Source organism: Coenobita brevimanus, chromosome 104 (assembly GCF_032717465.1).
Source record: "Coenobita brevimanus isolate Jiangsu-jjx chromosome 104, ASM3271746v2, whole genome shotgun sequence".
Lineage (NCBI taxonomy): Eukaryota > Metazoa > Arthropoda > Malacostraca > Decapoda > Coenobitidae > Coenobita > Coenobita brevimanus.
In genome coordinates, this window is record NC_137057.1 from 45,158,243 (window position 1) to 45,181,656 (window position 23,414).

Below are 23,414 nucleotides of genomic sequence, written 5' to 3' on the forward strand. Positions count from 1 at the left end.
CTTTGTCCTCCACATTGTTATCGATTGGGGAATCACTCTGGCCCTGAATGTCTTTGTTGGCCAGGTCACTGGTAACAGGCGAATTGCTGAGACAATGGCGTGCAGGGGGGGGGGAGAGATTATGAGGTGTAAGGCATTGTTCCTGCTTGGCATCTTGTAGAGGAATAGAGGAAGGTGTCCCGTGTATACGTACGAAAAATCACGTGCGAAAATTGAAAATTGTGCAAATTAGGGACCTTGCAATTGCAAAACGTACCAGTACGTCAACAGGACTGGCAAATGCAAAATGTTGCAATGTACCTATACGTCGACAGGACGTCTCGGGTTAACTGGTAGTGTACAGACAGGACTTGAACAGGTATGTATCTGGATTTTGGGCAATGGCTTTCAGCCTGAACCATCCGTGGATAGACAGGACATAAATAAATAAAAATCAAATAAATTGAATAAATTTTAAAAAAAAATGATTTTTTTTTTAAATAACAAAAATCACCAACCCTGCCTCCCAATATGGTAAATGGTAACCTGGGTTACCAGAAACCATTAGGCTTGTCACTCAGTGCTGTAACCAGTGGGCAGCAGCACACTGAAAAGTGGATAGTGAGCACCCCCACATACCAAGAATACAAGAGAATATTAACCCCTTTAATCCGTAGGCAATTTTTCAATATACTGTAATCTTGCTGATTCCAAACAATCAGATTCAACTTAGGAAAATCCTCTCATTTTGAAGGGGTTAATGAAGGCTGCATCTAACCCCTCCAATTTGATGACCTCTGCTAAGGTGAAAAGAATCACAAGGTGGTTGGAAAGAATAAACCAATAAATAAATCACCATCGGAAAGGTAACATGCCACACAGAGAAATAAACTGTTCAGAGAGCAAGGTACAAGGAGACCTCTTCAGCTCAAAAGAATATCGTCCCTCAAGTAAGGCATCTTCATAATTCACACATAAATTTATCATCTGTTACTACATTTCCTGCCACAAACAGTAGTGAACTTTATCATTTGTCGAGTGCAGACCAGACATATGGTACAGTACTTCAGCCGTGTGTTCTAAGAGACCTATTGTCAAGGCTGATTAAATGATGTGATCTTGAAGTTGGGAGGAGGCCTGGAGACCAATGTGGATGGAAATGGTAAAAAAGTTAGCAGAAAGTGTCATATGAAACCTGGTGAAGATAAAGACTTGTTGGGGGATAAGTTGGGAGATGAATCATCTATGGAGGAGCACATAACAAGGGTCTGATAACCTTTTTCTAACCTGAGTCAATGAAAAAAATAAAATCCCTTGGATGATGAAATTAAGGAAAAAAAAAAAATACACACACACACACACACACACACACACACACACTACTGGCCATACAACTTCCATAAACCTTACCTGTGTGAGGTTACAGAAGTTGATGACATAAGGACACAATGGAAATGCTTCACTCATATCCAACGTCTGGGCACCCTGGGGCAAAATACACAGAAATAATATTAATGATCTACTCACCCTATCCTTAATCTATTCTTAGGTGGAGAAAAAGAGGCTGCGATGCTGCTGCTGATGGTCATTCTGCTACCAGAGAGAGAGAGAGAGAGAGAGAGAGACTTATCCCCTTCAATCCAATGACATATCTATCTATTGCCAGATGCCTCAATCCCGTAAGGGGTGGCCACAAACAAATCACCTCCATGTCATTTGGTCCACTGCCATTTCACTGCCCTCCCCCAAGCTCATACCCCCCTCTCTCATATACCTCTTCATTCCATCCCTCCAACTACTCCTCATCCTCACCCTTCCCTCTTCACCTCACTCATATACACTCTCCTCGTCAGCCTCTCGCTCTCCATCCTCTCCACACGGTCAAACCACCTCAATGTATTTCTCCTAACGCTTTCTATCACATCCACAACACAACACTCCAACACTTTCTCATTTGTCAGTCTGTCTCTCCATGTAATTCCACATGCTCCTCAAATAACTTATTTCCACTGCCCCCACTCTTGATGTGTGTCCTTCCAACAAGGTCCAAGCTTCACTTCCATACATTAGAGTTGGTATCACAATACTATCATGCAATGACTTTTATACTTCCATGCTCACTTCCCAGTTTCTTATCACTGCTTTCAAAGAACCAGCAACCATTCTTCCTTGCTGTACCCTTTCAAGCACTTCACCCTCTAAACTTCCATCCTTACTCATCACACTACCCAGGTACCTAAATGCACTCACATTTTCCGTTTCCTCATCATCCAAACTCAGTGTGCAACCAGTGACTTCTTTCAAAGACTATAACTTTACTCTTCCCTTCGTTTAGCTTTAAATTCCATTTCTTACACACTTCCAAACTCATTCACCAAGCCTTGATGTTCCTCCTTGCCTTCACTTAACCCGTGGACTGCGAGCCATAGCTCAGGCTGGGTAGCATCACACTGCAAGCCACAGCTCAGGCTGTGCTGGCCATGCATACTAACTACTCCACCCCTATGCAAACTTACGCATGGTGCTACGCAGAGAGATAGAGATTTTTTTCTTTTCACCAGATGATGCCCTAGATGTTTATCTTCAAGTTTATAATAACAAAAAAAATGTTTGTTTTTTTAATTCATTTTTCACTACTCCCCTACATAAACTTACGCATGGCCCTACGCCAGCGTTTCTTAACCTGGGGTGCTGAAATTAATTTTAGGGGGTGCTGGAAAATGCAACATATATTGGTTTTGCTCAGTATTGGCATCGTTGATATTTTGTTTTTGGAGACTGTATAAAACAGATTGTCAAGGAGTACTTCATTTTATCCTTGTAGTAGTGTAGTAACTGTAGCAGTGTAGCAACTGTAGTCCCAGTAACCAGATGTAAGGGGGTGCTGGACTGTGTGGCCTTACTGCAGGGGGTGCTGAGGTCGGAAAAGGTTAAGAAACGCTGCCCTAAGCAAAGACAGACAGATATTATTTTTTTTTTTTTTCCACCAGATGATGCCCTGGATGTTTATCTTCAAGTTTATAATAAACAAAAACAACAAAATTTCTTCATTTTTTGCACACCACAGGGTGGGATAAAAAAAGGTAATTGCGCAATCCACAGGTTAACAATACACAATCACCTACAAACAACAGTACAGAGAGTTTCCAAACCTTGCCCTCTCTCATTGAAGCCACTCCAACATCCACTGCTCTACCTTGTACCTCTTTTACAACCCCATCCATATACAGACTGAACAACCATGGAGACATGACACATCCCTGTTTCAATCCACAAAGAGAAAAATTCACTCAATTCACTATCCACATGCACTGCAGCCTTTGCCCCCTCATACATATTCTTCAGGGCATTCAACAACTTCCCATTTACTTCATATCTTCTTAACACTTTCCACATTCCTTGTCTATCCACTCAGTCATGAGCTTTCTCCAAACCCATGAAGGCCACATACAACTTCTTTCCCTTCTCTAGAAACCTTTCCAATAAAGACCTAAGAATGAATATCTGATCTATGCAACCTCTTCCTTTCCTAAAACCTCCTTGTTCTTCACCAACTAATTCCTCTGCTATTTCCCTAACTCTGTCAATAAGTACCCTACCACACACTTTTCCTATTACACTAAGACAAATGCCCCTATGATTACCACACACTTCTTTTTCCCTTTTGTACAGGGGAATAATTATACCTGTGAGGCTGGTCATTCTCATCTTAAATGTCAGGACCATCTTGCCTAGCCCTGGGCTCCTACACTCCTCATCGGGCAACACAGGATTAGATGATGATGATGATAAAATATACCTCATGTTTATCAGGTTATCACCATATTATTTTATTCAACACAGGAAAGACTTCTAGCAGTGACCTGGTTAATGAAAGCTATATCTAACTCCACTAGTTTAAAAAGACTACAAAAAGCTAAATAAAACTGTACGGAGAAAGCAGAAATTAAAAATAAACAGATTGAAGAGGTTAAGTACTTCAAATATTAGCTTTTTTTATTCCTGCTATGCCAGATCATCTTCCTATCTTTAAGTATATAATGTACTTAATGAATTATAAACCATCTCTATTAATATTTCAGTACAAAAACATTTATTTTGCTTCGACTAACAACAAGCAATTTTATTCAACTTTATACATCTCTCATACTAAAGGTTCTGAAACTACAAAAAAAAAAAAAAAAACTTATCATTCACTTTCATGTCAGTCACCTAACTTAACACATCCTTCATACTTCCCCCCCTCCCTCCATCTTCCATACAGCTGATTTCCTAATGCAACCTTCATACTTTGTTTTTTTTTCCCCTCCATCTTCCATACAGCTGATTTCCTAATGCATGTCTATTCTAACCTAACTGAGATCCCTCAACCCTCTAAGCTCAGTTGGTGGCCAACTGTAGTAAGCAACAAATAAACAAATAAATAATATCCATCCATCCATTACCCAATCCTACGCTGTCCCATACGAAGCATAGGAGCCCGGGGCTAGGCAGTTGTCCTGACATTTAAGATGCGAGTTACCAGCCTCACTCATCCCTGAGTGGCATTACATGAGCAATCAACCCCAACCACCCCTTGGATATAAACTTTCACCGGCTCAATCCGACTGGAGTGCAATAATTACCCACTAAACCATCAGGCGCCAAAATTTGGTTATATGGTTACCACCCAGCATAGTACAGGGTTTCCTGGTATACAGGACACCATTTGGCTTGTCACTCAGTGTAGAGTTACCCACAGGCAAAAAAGAGGAAAGAATGAAAGAAAGAAAGACAGAAGGGGGAATGTAGTCACCCACAGGCAGAGGGACAAGGAAAGACTGAAGGAAAGAAAGACAGAAGAGGATGGAAGGAATGAAGAATGGAGGAGAGGAAAGGGCAGACACCCAAGAGCAGCACTACATCGAGTGAGTGGATGGTGAATGCCCCCAATAAAAATGCACTAAATATAACAAAAATTAAAATACACTAAAAATTATCAGGTAACAATATATACTGGTAATAAAGGTAAAAAAAAAAAGAAAAAAAAAAAAATCTCTGTAGTTAGGTGATATCCATTATATCTCATTATTTGTACTGTATTATCTGACCACAGGGAGAGAAGGGGGAATTAGACTGACTGGGAGAGTGTGTCAGTGCAGTGGATGGGGAGAGGGAGGAGTTGGAGACTTAGGATGAGGTGGAGGGATGGTGTGGATACGTTTATCAACGAGGGTGGTATGAGGTGGAGGAGAGAATGGGGAAAAGGGGACTGAGGATAAGGTGGAGAGGTATCTGAGTGTGGGTGGTGTGAACTGGAGGCAGGGCAGCCTGACAGCAGAGGACACGGGAACATGGAGGCAACTTAATTGTAGCCACCCCCCTCCAGGATTAGTTTCTGACAATTGACAGAGTGATATAGAAAAACAGATATTCATATACACATGCAGCTAAACAAGACAAATTAGGAGCTGATAAACTAGAATATGTACTTACAGTTCCCCAAGACTCCTCAATAACACACTGGACACACATATCATAAGTGTGCCAATCACCCTCCACATCCCCGGCCCACTGCCACACCGCACCCTGGCCAGCGGGGGAACTCTGCGGGTAGAAAGTCCGACGCACCTTCACACGCTCTCCTGTTGAGGGGGTGGTGGTGTTGTATATGGTCAGTCCTTACTTCACAGTCCAGGATATGTACAGGAAAAATGTTGCTTTAAGTGACACAACTTTAGGCAGGCCATGATTCTGGTTCACAACTGCAAAGCTGAAAAGGCAAAAACTGATCCATATATGACTTTAAAGCAACTTACTAAAGAATCACAGGCAACTTTAAAAGGAGTAAGGGTATTAACTCTTCAGCAATTTAACAGTGTGACAACTTTAAACGAGGATGAACTGAAGGTGGTCCTCACTTAATATATTGTTCTTTCACCTTAACTTGGCAGAGATGTTCATCCTTTTGCAAATTATTTTCTGTAGTCTGATGGTAAAATACAAAACTACTATGGCTCTCCTTTCTCTTTCCACAGAATTTTGTAACCATACCTCCAATCAGGCAACTTAGCCTATCTCTTATAATCCACCCCCTTCCTGAAGTTGTGGCCTCAAGCCCATGGGCTTTCACTTTCCAGGAGGTGGGTGAAGAGGGGCAGGGCTTAAGAGACATGTTGCCTGGCAATGAGCATACAACAATGTTTCTGTGTTAATTTCTTTTTATACCTCGCCATTCAAGATGTATTGGTGACTGTTTTGGGCCACATTAAGGCAAAAACAACATAGTATGTGTACAACCAAAATGCTACTGAAATGGAATTAGACATGATCTCACCAAAGCTTAACAAAATCATTTATAAACAGCAATTATAAACTGTAATACGATATCAACAGAATGAATGAGCTGATAATCTATTCCTGTGATGCTGACCTGACACTTGGCACTCCTGCTCCATCTGAGGCAAGTTGATGTTGTAGTTCTTCAAGCTGGGGTCCGAGTCCCTCAGGTACACTAAGCGCAGGTTCTTGGAGTATGCTCGTTCCAGCTGCTGTGTCACCTCTGGCGGGTAAGGACGCCATCGCCGCTAGATGTAGAAAAACACTGATAATATTCTGTACCAAAACACTGCCAATATATATGAGGTGCTCTGAGCCAGAGGAGCGACTGTGCATTTTGCTTATTTGCTTTGACATCTAATCATCAAACTGTAATATACTTTAAACATGTCATGTTTACCACCATTTTAATCGTCTTGGTTAGCACTTTCAAGCTAAACAATAAAATGCTGTATAATCAGCCATGTCAAAGTTTAACAACTAATTACCAAAAATAAGCAAAATGCACGGTCACCTCTCTGGCTCAGAGCACCTCATTTAAGGTACAGTGAGTTCTTGCTGTATATCAATGATGTGTTCCAAAATATCAGTACACTATAAACTGCTTTCACACAACTGGTACTGTACTGTTAAACTCAGTAAAAATGGTAAACCACATTTATTGGTTGCTATGGGACTTAAACTGGCAATTCATCTGTAAACTACATTGCACTTAAAAAAAAAAAAAAAAAAATGCAAAAGTGACATATGGCTAATGAGAACTTTGTACCATTAAGAATAGTATACAAAGTATTTTTTTTTTCTCTCTCTTTTTTTTTTTTAGTGCAAGGAAAAAGGAACCAGAGGCCAGGAGCATTCAAACCATTCCTTCCAAGAAATAACAAAAACAATACAACACAGAGCCAAATTCAAGATCCGTTCATTTTGAGATGCCTGGACACACTGCGTTTGAAAGACTGGAGATCATGGGAAGTAGGAAATACAGACAGAGGGAGACAGTTCCAGAGCTGACCTGTTGCATAAATGAAGGACTGGAAGTAATGGTTAACTCTTGCATTAGAGCTGGACAGAAAAGGGATGAGAATTTGTTGCTAGACGGGTGCTACGCGCCTGTCGTGGTGGTGGAGGGGGGCAAGCAGATAGTTCAGAGGAGCAGTGACCATTGACATAGTGAGAGAAAAGAAATAAAGATGCAACAGTGCAGTGAAGAGACACAGGTTGAAGGGAGCCAGTACGTGCAGGAGAGTTAATAAGACAAAGAGCTTCTAACTCCACCTTGTTGAGAAGAGCTGTATGTGGGGAGCCTCCCCACACAAGAGTTGTACTCTACACATGGACTAATAAATCCAGTGCATAAGTCAACAACTGTGCAGGGGTAAAGAAAGTACAGAGTTGGCTCAGCACACCTAATCTCTTGGAAGCAGATTTTACAAGAGATGTACTATGATCTTTCCAAGATAAATCCCAAGAATGAAACCCCAAATATGTTGAAAGATGATGAAGGATTGAGCTGGACATTACTAAACATCAGTGGGTACTCCTGTGCAAGATTCTGTTGGGTTGATGGGTGTAAGAACTGAATTTTTAACACATTAAAACAAGATAACTTTTACTACAGTCAGAGATACGAGCCAACTCAGAATTTAGGTGTGTCATAGCCTCATCCCTTGTTTGTTGAAGTACCTGCTGAGATGGATGCTGCGCAAACCGAATGGAAAGGTGAAGGGTGGAATCATCAGCATATGAGTGGATAGGATTAGATGTAGAGCTTAGGTCACTGAAGAATAAAAGGAGGAGGGTTGGTGACGGGACAGAGTCCTGAGGAACACCACTAATGATAGATCTAGGAGAAGAACAATGGCCGTCTACAACAGCAGCTATAGAACAACCAGAAAGGAAGCTAGATGTGACAGTAGAGATAGAAAGACCAAAACCATAAGAGAGCAGTTTGGAAATTGAAGATTTATGCCAAACTCGATTGAAAGCCTTTGAGATGTCAAGTGCAATGGCAAAGCTTTTGTCAAAGTCCCGACAGGAGGATAACCAGGAATCTGAAAGGTAGGTGAGAAGATCGCCAGTGGAGCAATCCTGACGGAACCCATACTGACGATCGGAAAGAAGATTGTGATAGGGAAGATGATTTAAAATTATTTTGTTAAGAACAGACTCGAAAACTTTTGAGATACAGTACTGTATAGGACATTAAAGCAATTAGGCGACAGTTAGAGGGTTGGGAATGGTCACCCTTCTTTGGGACTGGCTGAATGACAGCAAACTTACGGCAAGAAGGAAAGGTACAAGTTGAAAGACAAAGGCGAAAGAGTTTACCTAGGCAGCATGTAAGCACAGAAGCACAGTTCTTGAGAGGAACAGGAGGGACCCCATCAGGTCCATATGCCTTGTTAGTACTGAGGTCAGTGATGGCAGAAAATACATTAGTTGAAGAAATTTTAATGTCAGACATGAGGAAGTCAGAGGGGGAAAGTAATGAAGTTACAGCACCACAATCGTTTAAGGTGAATTGGACGAGAAAGTCTGCTTTAACAGAAGAGATCTGCTTTAACACTAGAAGAAATAGCTACAGTACCATCAGAGTGGAAAAGAGGGAAGGATGATGAGGTCAAGTTATTAAAAAGGTTTTTGGCAAGGTGCCAGAAGAACTGGGAAGAATTCGAGTTGGAGAGTTCAGAGCATTTAGAATGGATGAAATTATTTTTAGCAGAGCAAAGAACAGACTTAGCACAATTCCAGGCAGAAACATAAAAAAGATGTGATTCAGGGGTGGGTTGGCTCCGATACCTTTTGTAGGCCCTCTCCTTGTTGTGGACAGCATTAAAACAAGGGTGATTAAACCAAGGCTTTCTTGCATTAGTCAAATGATACAACAAAGGAATATATGCTTCCATGCCCAAGAGAATAACCTCCATCATGAGCACGGCACACCCAGATGGCTCCAGGCCATGGAAGCAATAATCATTCCATGCAAAATCAAAGAAGTACTGCCTGAGGGCCTCCCAATCAGCAGCTCTGAAGTGCCACAACTGACGTTTCTTTGGAGGGTCCACAGGCCGTCCTGAAGCGACAGGACAGGTTAAGGTGATGAGGTTGTGGTCAGAAGAGCCCAATGGAGAAGAAAGATTAACAGTGTAAACAGAAGGATTAGTTGTAAGGAATAGGTCAACTATGTTGGAACTCTCTCCAAGGAGGTCAAGGAGACGGGTAGGGTGCTGTACAAGCTGCACTAGGCAATTAGGGATAGAAAAGATGTAGGCCTGTTCACCGGGTGGATCAGTGAAAGGAGAGGGGAGCCAAACATGGTGGTGAACACTGAAATCTCCTAGAATGGAAATTTCAGAGAAAACAGAAATAGATAGGATGAGTTCCACTGTAGAAGTAAGAGAGTCAAAGAATTTTTCACAGTCAGTAGAATTACGGGATAAGTAAACAGCAAAGATATATTTAATCAGAGAATGACAAGAAGGCCGAAGCTAGGAGTCGAGAATTCAGAAGAATCAAGTTCAGGAACACGAGAGCAAGATAAGTCATTGTGTACATATACACAACAGCCACCTTTGGCTTTGAAATGAGTATAGAGAAAGTAGGAGGATACAGAGAAGGGTTTGCTAGCAGTTGCCTCAGACAGCTGAGTCTCTGTCAGGAAGAGAAGGTGAGGTTTAGAGGAGGAGAGGTGGTATTTGACAGAGAGAAAGTTAGAGGAAAGGTTGTGAATGTTGCAGAAATGAAGAAGTGAGTTAGACAGTGGTCCTGGGCATCTCGCTGGGTCATCGCAAGGAGAGAGGCGGATGGTGGGAGCATTTATGGTCCCCATCCCACCCCAGGGACTCTGAAACTTGATTATGAGACGCAACTTTGGTTGAATTTTGAACAGGAAGTGTAGTGTGCAATGTGCACGTGGTTCGGTGTTGAGTTAGAGAAACTTGTATTGGAGAGTACTGTATGCTGACCTACTCTCTTTTACTGAAACACTAAAAAAGTTCAGAAAAGGGGAATAGTCAGGAACAAGGTTCCGAGGGCTGATGAACAGGGAACTCCAGCTTTCCCTGTCATCAGCTTCCCATCCACCTTGGGAGTACCGCCTTGCTCAACTGGTGCTACAGTATACATCCTGTGATAATCTTTTTTACAAATTCATAATCTTTTTTACAAATTCACACAAAAAATACAGAAATATTATCTATTAGTAGCTCCACTGCCACAGGTAACATTACCTAAATAGCTGATTTGCCACTTTCCCTTATTTTAAACTACCAGCTGCATGGAGAAAGTTGTGATATTTTGGAACACATCCCTAACTTATAATGAGGACTGCCTGCAGTACCATAAAGCCAATTAAGGTCTGTATTCTCAGATGATACTGTATTGTTAAGTAAAGATAAGGGGTAATTAGGTGGTGGCTGAATCAGTAGAGAGGCGGCCTGCAGTCCTAATGGACCCAGGTTCGAATCCCGGCTGGGGCAGGGAACAGTTTAAGGATTTGAATTTCATAAAATGCAGACTTTTCTCAACTACTAGATGACCAGCTGACATGTCATAAAAGTACCCCCGCTAATACCAATACACCAGTCCTGTATGAGATAGCCCTAGCATATATTCAATATGGATGGTGGGTGTTAGCGTCGAAGTGGACATGTGGAGATGTAGGAGGACTACTGGGCCCCAAGGAAGACTACTAGGACTTAAGAATAGTCACTGAAGCCTTTGCCCAGGGTCAGACCCGTTAAAAAAAAAAAACTGCAAGGATTAGTGAATGAGTTTGGGAGAGTATGCAAGAAACAGAATCTAAAGATGTATATAGGAATCAAGTCACTGAATGCAAAATGAGGCTGGACAGTGAGGAAATGTTAAATGTGTGCGTTTAAGTACTTGGGTTGTGTTTTCAGTAAGGATGGAAATTTAGAGGATGAAGAGCTTGAAAGGACTCAACAGGAAAAAAAAAGGCTGCTGATTCACTGAAAGCAGTAATAAGAGACAGGAAAAGAGAATGGAAGTAAAATGGTGTAATAGGCTATATCTTTCTATCTATTGCCAGACACCATAATCCTGTTAGGAGCAGCCATTTGTCTTTGAGTCAGTTGTTTTACAGTGAAAGACATAAACCCTAGGCCAACCCACTTGCTGACACTTAGAGAATACGCATCGGTTGGTTAACCCCTAAAACGCGGATCGTCGCGTTTGCGACACTCGGCCAAAAGGACAGGACGGCGGGTCGTCGCGTTTGCGATTTTAGTAAATTTTGAATAACCGCGGGCAAGCAGGCTCCAGCTGGTATTGTCTATCAGTACCACCACCCTCTAGCTACAACTAGCATACTTTACCTTTGTACTACTGACCTCAGTTGTTGCCAAATATCGCGTTTTCCCCCCGTCCCCCCCCCACCACGGCCCAGCCAGCCTGGCTGTGATACATGGCAGCGCTCTGAGCGCTCAGAACTGTAAATCTGCGATCTCCTCTCACAAGCAGTTTATGCTACTAGGAAACGCTTGTTTCCCCAGTTGTAACAATAGCTTTTTTTCTCACGGTTTGCCTCTGTTTAGCGTCAGTTTACAGTGAGATTATGGCGAGTTCTAGCTCTTCCGAGTCAGTGCAAGCGGCCGACAGGAACGAGAATAAAGTGGCGGACGTAAGGCAGAATAAAAAGCGCGCCGTGGTGATCTTTTGGGAAGTAATATGATTGAAAATAATGTAGTATACATGTTTTTAGCTGTGAAAATGGAAATGTTTGTTGAGTGACGGGAAGACCGCCGCCACAGTGCATGTCGGCCGTACGCTCCGTTGATTTTAGCCTTATTTTCAGTGCTTATTGTACAAATACGGATTCCTAACTACCTTTACGTTGTAGTATAAAGTTTACTGTGACAGAATGAGGCGGTGGTAGAGGGGAAACCGGGTTGCTGGAGGTGTGAAAGTGAAGATTTGGTTACCCAACTTTGCAAGTCTCCACAAGTCCTTGGGTAGTCCATGAAGGCTCAACACCTGTCTCTGGAGAAAGCTGAATGTAAGTACTATCTGCCATACCAAGTATAATGTTCTAGGGTTAATCTCTGATTTTTGGTGAATATTTTCCTACAGGTACTCAGACCGCGATACAACCCCGCCACTCGGGGGGGATCGACTGTACACAGCCGCGTTTTAGGGGTTAAATGGTTACAACCCAGCATTGTAAATGGTTTCCTGGCTTACAGGAGGCAATTAGGCTTGTCATTCAAGGTGAAGCCACCTAAAATGGAAGGAAGAGGAATATAAAGTGACAGAAAGATGGGAGAAATAGAAGAGAGGAAGGCAGCCACAGAAAAAGAATAATAAAGGTGAAGGAAGAAGTAGCTGGCACTTCATCAGGTAAGTGGATGATGGAGTCACGCTATGATAATGTTGTGATCACCAGTTTAATGTATGGAAACGAAGCTTGGACCTTGTTGGAAGGACACAAGTCAAGAATGAGAGCAGCAGAAATGGGTTATCTGATTGGAGCATGTGGAGTTACATGGAGAGACAGACTGAAAGAGCGTTGTGATGTTGAGTGGATGTGAATGCGTTACGAGAAATACACTGAGGTGGTTTGACCATGCAGAAATAATGGAGAGACTAAAGAGGGGTGTATGTGGGTGAGGTGGAAGGGGGAGAGAGAGGGGGAGACCCAGAATGAGACTGAGAGATGGAGCAAAGAGGTATATGAGAGGGGGGGAATAAACTGAGGCGGGGGGAGGGGTACAAATGGTAGGGGACAGGGCAACATGGAGGCAATTTGACTGTGGCCACCTCTTACGGGATTAAGGTGTCTGGCAATAGACAGAATACACAGATTTTCATCAGGTATAGATACTCCTCTGCGATTTATTTTTGGTTACGGCTAGTTAATAGTTTTGTATGTTATTTATACAGTGTATAGTGATTTCTGAAGGATATATATAACATAGAATAGAACAGTAAGGTGTAATAAGCAAAATAAATTACTAAAGAAAAGGTGTCAGGGAGCTTCCTTAACTGACGAAAAAACAGGGTTTATTCAGTAATAACACAAAATACAACTCTCAGACAATCTGATCTGCCCTCACTCTAATGCTGCCCCTTCACACCACAATATACTTACCACACGCACCTCTCAGTCACAAAAGACAATCCTTTAACAAATCCTCAACAAAAAAATCTCTGGGAGTATCTGACCGCTGAGGTGACTGGTGTCTTACAGTCCACTGGGTTCAGGTTCAGATGAGCTCGATATCACAATAATAAATGAACCAAGGAGGGGTAATGGGCACGTTGCTGTCCAGTTAGGCGCTTGTGATCTCTGCATAACTAAATCTAACACCTTCTAACACATGATGGTGTATTTTTTGTTATTCTTGATACCCGTAGATAATTCTGTTCAGTCCAGGGAAAAATTTTCAAACTGTAAGGGTTAGATACAGCCTTCATGAATTTGTCCCAAAACAGTGTTGATTTATTATCGATGACTAAATCTGTGTGGTGATGTAAAATACACCACTGGACTGAAGAGTTAATAAACACTACTCCCACTACTCCAATAAATACACACCTGCTTGTTCTCCCACTCCCACACCACGACAAAGAGCCCCTGTTTTCCAGAGGCCATGTTGGAGTGACAGCCTCCCTCACTCTGGGTCCAGTCCTATCAACATCACTGCACCCTCCTCACACACCAACCTGCAATACAGGGTCAGGCATTTGGATTAGATTAGGTTATACTACATTATACTACAACATAACAGGATAGCATAGCAAAAGATTATAATGTTATGTTTTGGTAAGCTGGGATTGGTTTGACTGGGCTGGACTAGGCTGGGCTGTGTTGGGTTGGGTTGACTTGGGTTTGGTTTGGTGTGGTTGGCTTGGGTTGGGCTGGTTTGTGCAGGGTTGAGTGGTTTTGCTTGGCCTACTGTACAATAGGTTAAACTGGGTTGGGATGGGTTAAGTTAGGGTAGCTTAAGTTTGGTCCAGTTAGGTTAGGTAAGATCCAAACAAGCCACACTTGAGTTTTTGCTGAACACTCTACTATCATTTAATTCTGCTTAATACTTTACTCTCATTAAATTTTGCCAAACACTTTAATGTCATTAATTTTATTTTGCTGAAAACCCTATTGTTCAACTTTGCTGAACACTTTACTGTCATTTAATATTGCTGAACACTCTTCTGTCATGTAATTCTGCCGTACACTTCTGAAATTTAATTTTGCTGAACATTTTACTGTCATTTTGCTGGACACTTTATTGTCATTTAATTTTGCTAAACACTTCTGTCATCTACGTTTGCTGAACACTTCTGAAATTTAATTTTGCTGAACACTTTACTGTCACTTAATTTTGCTGAACACTCTTCTGTCATTTAATTTTGCTGAACAATTCTGAAATTTAATTTTGCTGAACACTTTACTGTCATTTAATATTGCAGAACACTTTATTGTCATTTAATTTTGCTGATAAAAATGGTAGGTCACTAGTGGTCTATCTATCTATCTATCTATAGCCCGACACCCTAATCCCGCAAAGGGTGGCCGCAGACAAAACGCCTCCAAGTCACTCTGTCACCCACCAATTGACTACCCTCCCCCCAACTCACTCCCCCCTCCCTCATATACCACTCAACTCCATCCCTCCACCTCATCCTCGGTCTACCCCTCCCTCTCCCTCCCTCCACCTCACCTACATACACCCTCTTAGTCAGTCTTTCATTCTCCATTCTCTCCACATGTCCAAACCACCTCAGTGTATTTCTCCTAATCTTTTCAACCACATCCACATCTACCCCACAACGTTCCTTCACTTCTTCATTCGTCAACCTGTCCCTCCACATCACTCCACATGCTCCTCTGAAGCAACTCATTTCCCCTGCTCTCACTCTTGACTTGTTCCCCTCTTGCAAGGTCCACGCCTCGCTTCCATACGTCAGGGTAGGGATCACAATACCATCATGCAGTGACTTTTTAACTTCCATACTCACCTCCCTATTTATCATCACGGCTTTCAGTGTACCAACAACCTTTCTTCCCTGCTGTACCCTTTCACGTACTTCATCCCCCAAAGTTCCATCCTTACTCATCACACTACCCAAGTACTGTACTTGAATGCACTCACATTCTCCATATCCTCACCATCTAACCTCACTGCACACTCTGTGACTTCATTCCTCTCAAACACCATAACTTTACTTTTGTTTACATTAACTTTCAGCTTCCTCCTCCTACACACTGTCCCAAATTCATTCACCAAACCTTGCAACTCCCATTCATCTTCACTCAACAATACTGTATCATCAGCAAACAGCAACACCGGAAGCTTCCAAATCTCACCCTCATTCATTAGGGCCAGCCCCACATCCACTGCCCTACCTTGCATCTCTTTTACAACCCCATCCATATATATATTAAACAGCCATGGAGACATCACACACACCCGTTTCAGTCCCACATTGAGATCAAAGAACTCACTCAGCTCACCATCCACTCGCACCGTAGCCCTAGCTCCTTCGTACATACTCTTCACAGCACTCAACAATTTCCCCTCCACTCCATATATTCTTAATACCTACCACATACCTTGCCTATCTATTCTGTCATAAGCTTTCTCCAAGTCCATGAAGGCAGCATACACTTTCCTTCCCTTCTCTAGATACTTCTCCACTAAACATCTTAGAACAAATATCTGATCTACACACCCTTTTCCCTTCCTAAATCCCCCTTGTTCTTCTTCAACTAGCTCCTCTGTCATATGCCTAACCCTATCAATGACTATTCTACCATATATTTTACCAGTCACACTAAGAAGGCAAATACCCCTATGGTTACCACATACTTCTCTCTCCCCTTTTCCTTTGTACAGAGGAACAATTATACCTGATTTCCAGTCCTCTGGAACCCTTCCCTCTTCCCAAGCCAATCTACACAACTTTCATATCCACTCCACAACAATCTCACCCCCATACCTAAGCATTTCACCACACACTCCATCAATTCCTGGGGCCTTCCCCAGCTTAATCTTCTTCATCGCTTCCTCTACTTCCGACCTACTGATCTCTTCCTCCCTCCTCTCATCTCTTCTTCTCCCAGCCATTCCCCAGCCACTTATACTCACACTGCTCTCACTCTCTACATTCAACAAATCCTCAAAGTGCTCCTTCCATCTCCTCAATTTCTCTCTCTTCTCCACCAACAATCTATTATTCCTATCTTTCACTCCCCTACTATTTCCCCTTTCACACTGCCTTACTTTCTTTACCTCCTTCCAAAACAATTTCTTACTCTCCCTCCATTTCACACTCAGATTCCTCCCAAACTCTTCATCCACTTTCTTCTTACTCTCCTTCACCAGTCTCTTAACCTCCCTTCTCCTGCTCTCATATACCTCTCTCTTCTCTTTCTCATCTTCTCCCCTACCTCTACTCGCCAACCATTCACCATATGTCTTCTTCTTTTGTTCCACAGCTCGTTTCACCTCATCATTCCACCATGCTGTCCCTTGCACACCCTTGCATCTCCTCCTCACTCCACAAACCGCCTCACACGCTGCGCCTATCTCTTCCGTGAATATCTTACATACGTCTTCCACCCCTTCCATCTGCTCTAGCTCATACCTTCCCAATCTTTCTTCCACTATGCTCTTATACTCTGTCATTTTCTCACTATCTTGCAGTTTCTCCACTCTTCTCACAGGAGCTGCTTCCTCCTGTCTTCCCCTTCGTCTCCTCAACCACTTTCTTTGCAGCTCTACCTTGGCCATCACTAAGTGATGGTCCGAGACTCCATTCCCCCACCCTCTCCACACCCTTGCATCCAACACTTGTCTTCTCATTCGCTCATCCACACACACGTAGTCTATCATTGCCTTTCATTCAACAAGTTCACCATCCATCCTCCTCATTACTCTCCATGTATACCAGTGGATCATCTTATGACGAAAGTAGGTGTTGGCTATTGCCAACCCCTTACCAGCACAGATGTCCACCAAAGCACTACCATTCCCATCTACTTCAGCTGGCACACCCCACTGACCAACCACTCCGTCCACTCGTACATTCCCAACTTTGCCATTCATGTCTCCAATCAATAGCACTCTCTCGCTCCTCTCAAACTTGTCCATACATGCTTCTACTCGCCCAAAACTCATCTTTCACTCTTGCCACTCGATCCTCTGTTGGAGCATACACACATACAATTGCCCATGCTTGTATACCTACTTTCATCCTCACCCATACAATCCTTGCACCCACTGTTCCATACTCTCTTATATTCTCCTTCCACTTCTTGCTTATCATCAGACATACTCCCTCTTTTGCCCTCTCATTCTCACTGACTCCCGCACATATACCTACACCATATTCCCATTCTCTCATCCTTTCACCTTTCCATTTAGTTTCAGTCAATCCACATATATCCACTTTTGCATCCTCAAGCACCTGAACAATCTCTCTCTCTTTCACTTCATCATTCACTCCTCTCACATTCCATGTTCCCATCCTCAGAATGTCCTTTGTCCGTTCCTTAGTCGTCAACGTATGGTCCGTCCGGGTCCGAGGCGCTTTATTTGCTTTTTTAGTTAGTTCTTTTTACGGGGTGGGGCACTAACCCACCACCAACCCTTTTAGTCGCCTCGTACGACAAGCAGGGATACTGGGGGAGTATTCTTGAAACCCCCCTACCCCCAGTGGTGAAGGGAGAAAAAGTGAGCAGATGGAGAGATGGAGAGAACACTTTAAGGAATTATTGGACATAGAGGATGGAAGTAATGCGAGTATAAGTGGCTGGGGAATGGCTGGGAGGAGGAGGGAGGTGAGAAGACAGGAGGAAATCAGTAGGATAGAAGTTGTGGAAGCAATGAAGAAAGTTACATTGGGGAAAGCCCCAGGAACTGATGGAGTGTGTGGTGAAATGCTGAAGCATGGGGGAGAGATAGTAGTAGAATGGATGTGGAAGACGTGCAGATTGGCTTGGGAGGAAGGTAAGAGTTCCGGAGGATTGAAAGTCAGGTATAATTATTCCCTTGTACAAAGGAAAAGGGGAAAAAGAAGTGTGTGGCAATCATAGGGGCATTTGTCTTCTTAGTATAATAGGAAAAGTGTATGGTAGGAAGGGAAGAGGTTGTGTAGATCAGATATTCATTCTTAGATCCTTAGTGCAAAAGTTTCTAGAGAAGGGAAAAAAGTTGTATGTGGCTTTCATGGATTTGGAGAAAGCATATGACAGGGTGGATAGACAAGGATTGTGGAAAATACATGGAGTAGATGGGAAGTTGTTGAATGCTGTGAAGAGTATGTATGATGGTGCTAAGGCTGCAGTGCGTGTGGATGGTGAACTGAGCCAATTTTTCTCTTTGAAGGCTGGGTTGAAATAGGGATGTCATGTCTCCATGGTTGTTCAATCTGTACATGGATGGGGTAATAAAAGAGATACAAGGTAGGGTAGTTGATGTTGGAGTGGCCCTGGTGAGAGAGGATAGTGTTTGGAAACTCCCTGTACTGTTGTTTGCAGATGATACTGTGTTGTTGAGTGAAGACGAAGGGGAGCTGCAAGGCTTGGTGGATGAGTTTGGAAGAGTGTAAGAAACGGAATCTAAAGGTGAATGTAGGGAAGAGTAAAGTGATGGTCTTTGAGAAAGGTGAAGTCAGTGAATGTACAGTGAGGTTGGATGGTGAGGAACTGGAAAATGTGAGAACGTTTAAGTACTTGGGTAGTGTGATGAATAAGGATGGAAGTTTGGAGGGTGAAGTGCTTGACAGGGTACAGCAGGGAAGAAAGGTTGCTGGTTCTTTGAAAGCAGTGATAAGAAACAGGGAAGTGAGCGTGGATGTGAAAAAGTTACTACATGACAGTATTGTGATACCAACTCTAACGTACGGAAGTGAAGCTTGGACGTTGTTGGAAGGACACAAGTCAAGAGTGAGAGCAGTGGAAATCAGTTATTTAAGAGGAGCCTGTGGAGTCACATGGAGAGACAGGCTGACAAATGAGGATATAAAGGAGCATTGTTGTGTGGATGTGGATGTGATAGGAAGTGTTAGGAGGAATACACTGAGGTGGTTTGGCCATGTGGAGAGGATGGAGGGTGAAAGACTGACGAAGAGAGTGTATGTGAGTGAGGTGGAGTGGGGGAGAGGGAGGGGGAGGCCAAGGATGAGATAGAGGGATGGGGTGGAGAGGTATATGAGAGAGAAGGGTGTGAGTTGGGGGCAGGGCAATGAAATGGTGGGGGACAGGGTGACATGGAGGCGATTTGCCTGTGGCCACCCCGAATGGGATTGAGGCGTCTGGCAATAGATAGATAGATAGAACTGCTGACAGAATAAAATAATCTGTTTTTCTCTTCTAAAACAATTAGGCAAAGTAGAATCCACTAATACAGAAAAATATTAATTAGAAGTGTCAACAGAATGCCTGGTGAAATAAGCCACACCATCATTCAAGCTTTAGGAAGTCTGAATTTATCTCGTAGGCATAAACATCCGCACATAATTTTTTTAAGATGTACCACATATGGTATACACCTGTCAACTACCCATTCCAATAACTATCAGCTGAGAGAGAGAGAGAGAGAGAGAAAGAGAGAGAATAACTTTCATCATGTGCATCTGTGTATACTTCATCCAACCATTTTTATCCTTAGTCAATTCCTTAGTTCCATCAACTTCCAACTGTGCCTCTTACCCACAAATATTTACCATATCAACACACCTCCTTGGCTTACCATACCTCCTCTCATCTTCTGACTGACTCACATATGCCTGCCATCCCACCCTATCTATATCAATTCTGCTGCATTACCTGATCATTTTCTCCATATGACTATACCCAAAGCTCACTCTTAATTATTAACAAACTACCTTACCACACATTTAAGAAAACATGAAATTTCTAAACACACACACACACACACTTACTGGTAACATATAATTAAAAACTGGATATGTATAAATTACAAGACATAGTGTCTGGCAATAGACAGATGGATAGAAGGTAGCTATGGACACTGTTTACATTGCATAAACCTGAAGACAATGTCAGCTTCTGTATAATGGTGAGTGTTATACAGTGGAATCTCCTAAATCACAGCTTTATGAGACCGGGCACACGCCACACTCTGGGAATTCTGCAACTTAAGAAATAACTAATATTACAGGGAAAATTACTTATGGGTTTGTCATCTTGGAAAAGTTGCCCCCCTTATTCCCACATCTACATCAAACTGGTCACCAGTGAACATTAACAATCTGGAAAAGTAATTATTAAAGCACATTAAGGGGAATGAACAATACTGTAAGATTCTTACTTGACTATGACTGACGACACTGCTTGAATGGATGGGGGAGGGAGGAGGGGGGGAAGGGTTCAGAGGTTTGAGGCGGACTACAGCCTCAGCTGCCTCAATGTCGCTGTAAGAGTTGTCAATTCATTGACATTAATTCTTACCAAACAGGCAGGGTCTTTCCATATTTTCTATCGAAAAGAGTCTTTCGCAGGTTAGATGTTATTATTCCCGGATTACCACAGCTACTGGGCACTTTTATAAACTTACCTCTTTAAGAGTGGAAAGACTTAAAGTGCAGAGGCAACACTTATTTCATTAAGGTACAATGGAGCGCACGTAAGACAAGAGTGTGCACTGTGAAGAGAATGGACTTCTGAGTGTGAATGACTAAGTTCAGCGCAAGACTTCATGAACAGTGTACTGGAAGTGCTTCAGGAAATCCTTCTTACTGTCAGAGTCTGAGAGGAGGCGGTTATTCATCGAGATGGCCATGGACTTGCTGTAGGTAGGCAGAATGTTTCATACTGCACTCTACTGTATTTTCCATACTATACTTACCTCAAACACCTCATTTCACTCTTTTATGTCCCTTATTGGTGTGAATATGCTGTGTCTTAGGTGCTATGCATGTGCAGTAGGGAGGTGTTTTTCTGAGTTACGCTAGGTTAGGGTCCATAACTACCAGTCCAGGAGCCAGGGACTTATAAGTACCCAGAATGTTTAATATTGTATGAACCTACCTCAAAACCCTCATTTTATGCTTCTTTTGCATTTATTTCAGTCTTTTATGTCCCTTATTGGTGTGATTTGGGTCTTAAACAGGTGCTATGCATGTCGAGAGGGAGTTGTATAGGTGTTTTTCTGAGTTAGGGTCCATAAGTACAAGTCCAGAAGGCTGGGGCCCAATATCTGGACAGGACCACTATCTGGACATGCCTATGGCTCTATTACGTCGGATATTGGAGGGATTATTTCCAATAGGGAATCAGACACTTTGATGTTCATCCATGGCTTTACCAAGGTAAATATTGAGCTAATACAGTAATCCCTCCACTATCCAACGTAACAGAGCCAAAGGCATGTCCGGAAAGTGGGCACTAGCCTCCTGGACTGGTACTTATAGACCCTAACCCAGCCTAACTTTGAAAGCCACCTAAATAACTCCCTACCAGACATGCATAGCACCTATTTAAGACCCTATTCACACCAATAATGGACATAAAGCATGAAATAAATGAAAAGGAACCAAAGAATGAGGAATTAGAAGTGACTGTACCTCAGCCAGGGTACTTACATCACGTTTGTGGCTGCCTTTCTAAGGTTTTGGCAGTGGTGAAAATGCTCTTGAAGCACATACAGTAATCCAGTGTTGTCCTGCATTTAATTCTTTGCATTGTGAGTTATAATTGTTTAACACTGCACATTGTTCTTAACTGCACCACTGCAGTTCTAACCGCCAGATAAACTGCCAATTTGCACTCCACAGTTGACTCTTTGCACTCTAAGTTCAAATTTCTTAACACTGCACAACACTGTAAATTCCCATGTGGTCTAGAGGCAAGGTATTGCAGTATATTCATTGTTTATTCACAAAAAACGAGCATGTGTGGCTTCCAGTGTCTATTCACAATCGAAGTTAGAGAGTACCGTAACTGTTGATGTCGGAGAAACAGAGCTGCCAGATCGCAACGGCCACATTACCAATCTCCTCAACTTTCATTACCAAATTTAACTTTTCATTACCAAATTTGTAAAGGCAGCATTTATTCTTCACTAATTATATATACAAGTGGAAATACATGTAATCACTCTCCATATAATTAACATCATGTTGATTATTTTCACGCTATGTAGGCTAGCAGATTAATCAGAGAGAGCAAACAATCCACCATCTCCATCCTGTGTATCCTCATACATGTGAAAAATCCGATGGTAATGCATTATTCTGATTCATTACCAAGCGAATTTTTCATTACCAAATGTGGGCCAATTTGGTAATGAAAAATAACAAACGGCAACCCTGACAGAGAAGGGGGGAGGGAGGAGGAAGGAAGGGGTGAAGGGGCCATGGTGTATGCAGCTGTTTGGCGCCGCACGGCAATTTCAAATTACGGGTGGGAAAAAATTCAGATTTTGGGGGGGATTTTTTTGTTTTTTTGGCCATTTTCGGTTCCGATGGTCCAGGCCCACAATGTCCGGTAAGTGGGGATGTCCGGAAAGTGGGCGTCCGGAAAGTAGAGGGATTACTGTATTTCGTTACTATATACTTTGGCATGTGTTCTCTCAATTCCTAAGACAAAATTTGACCTTTGGGAAATTTCATTTTTACCCCTATGTCTGCGCACCACGGACACCTCCAAAAAACCGCCATGCACGGTCAATGGGTTAACTGCCCACTAAACCACATAATCCCATAATTTGGTTACCGGTAAATGGTTACCACCCAGCATAGTAAGCGGCTTCCTGGTGTACAGGAAACCAATTGGCTGGTTGCTCAGTGCAGAGTCACCTGTAAACAGAAGGATGTGGAAAAAAAGACAGGAGAGAAAGGAAGGAAAGAAGGAAGGAAGAGACAAAAGGGCAGTTACCTGAGAGCAGCACTACATCGAGTGAGTGGATGGTGAGTGCCCCCACCAACAACACCTTCTTCCAAATACAGTACTTCTGGATTTTTTAAGTCAAATTTCATTAACTTTAAAGTATGGTAATTTTTGGGGGGGAACAACACTGCCCCTAATGTTAGGAAAGCTCAGGTCATGCTGGGTTAGGTTAGATTAAAATATAAGGACTGTTACAGGATATTTTTGTCATGGATATTTCCAAACTTGCTAGTGGAGCGAG

The 23,414-nt window shown here is 42.6% G+C and overlaps 1 protein-coding gene across 1 annotated transcript in view; it reads right to left on the bottom strand.

Annotated features, from left to right (window-relative positions):
- The window catches only part of LOC145416125 (protein deltex-like), a 66,502-nt gene that overhangs the window by 41,241 nt on the left and 1,847 nt on the right, over positions 1 to 23,414 (bottom strand). Inside the window, exons 2-5 of the mRNA XM_080285213.1 lie at positions 13,853 to 13,980; positions 6,392 to 6,545; positions 5,455 to 5,603; positions 1,390 to 1,464 (exon numbers count right to left, since the gene is read on the bottom strand). Of these exons, the coding sequence (XP_080141339.1) occupies positions 1,390 to 1,464; positions 5,455 to 5,603; positions 6,392 to 6,545; positions 13,853 to 13,909 (435 nt within the window). The 5' untranslated portion in view covers positions 13,910 to 13,980. The remainder of the gene's footprint in view (positions 1 to 1,389; positions 1,465 to 5,454; positions 5,604 to 6,391; positions 6,546 to 13,852; positions 13,981 to 23,414) is intronic.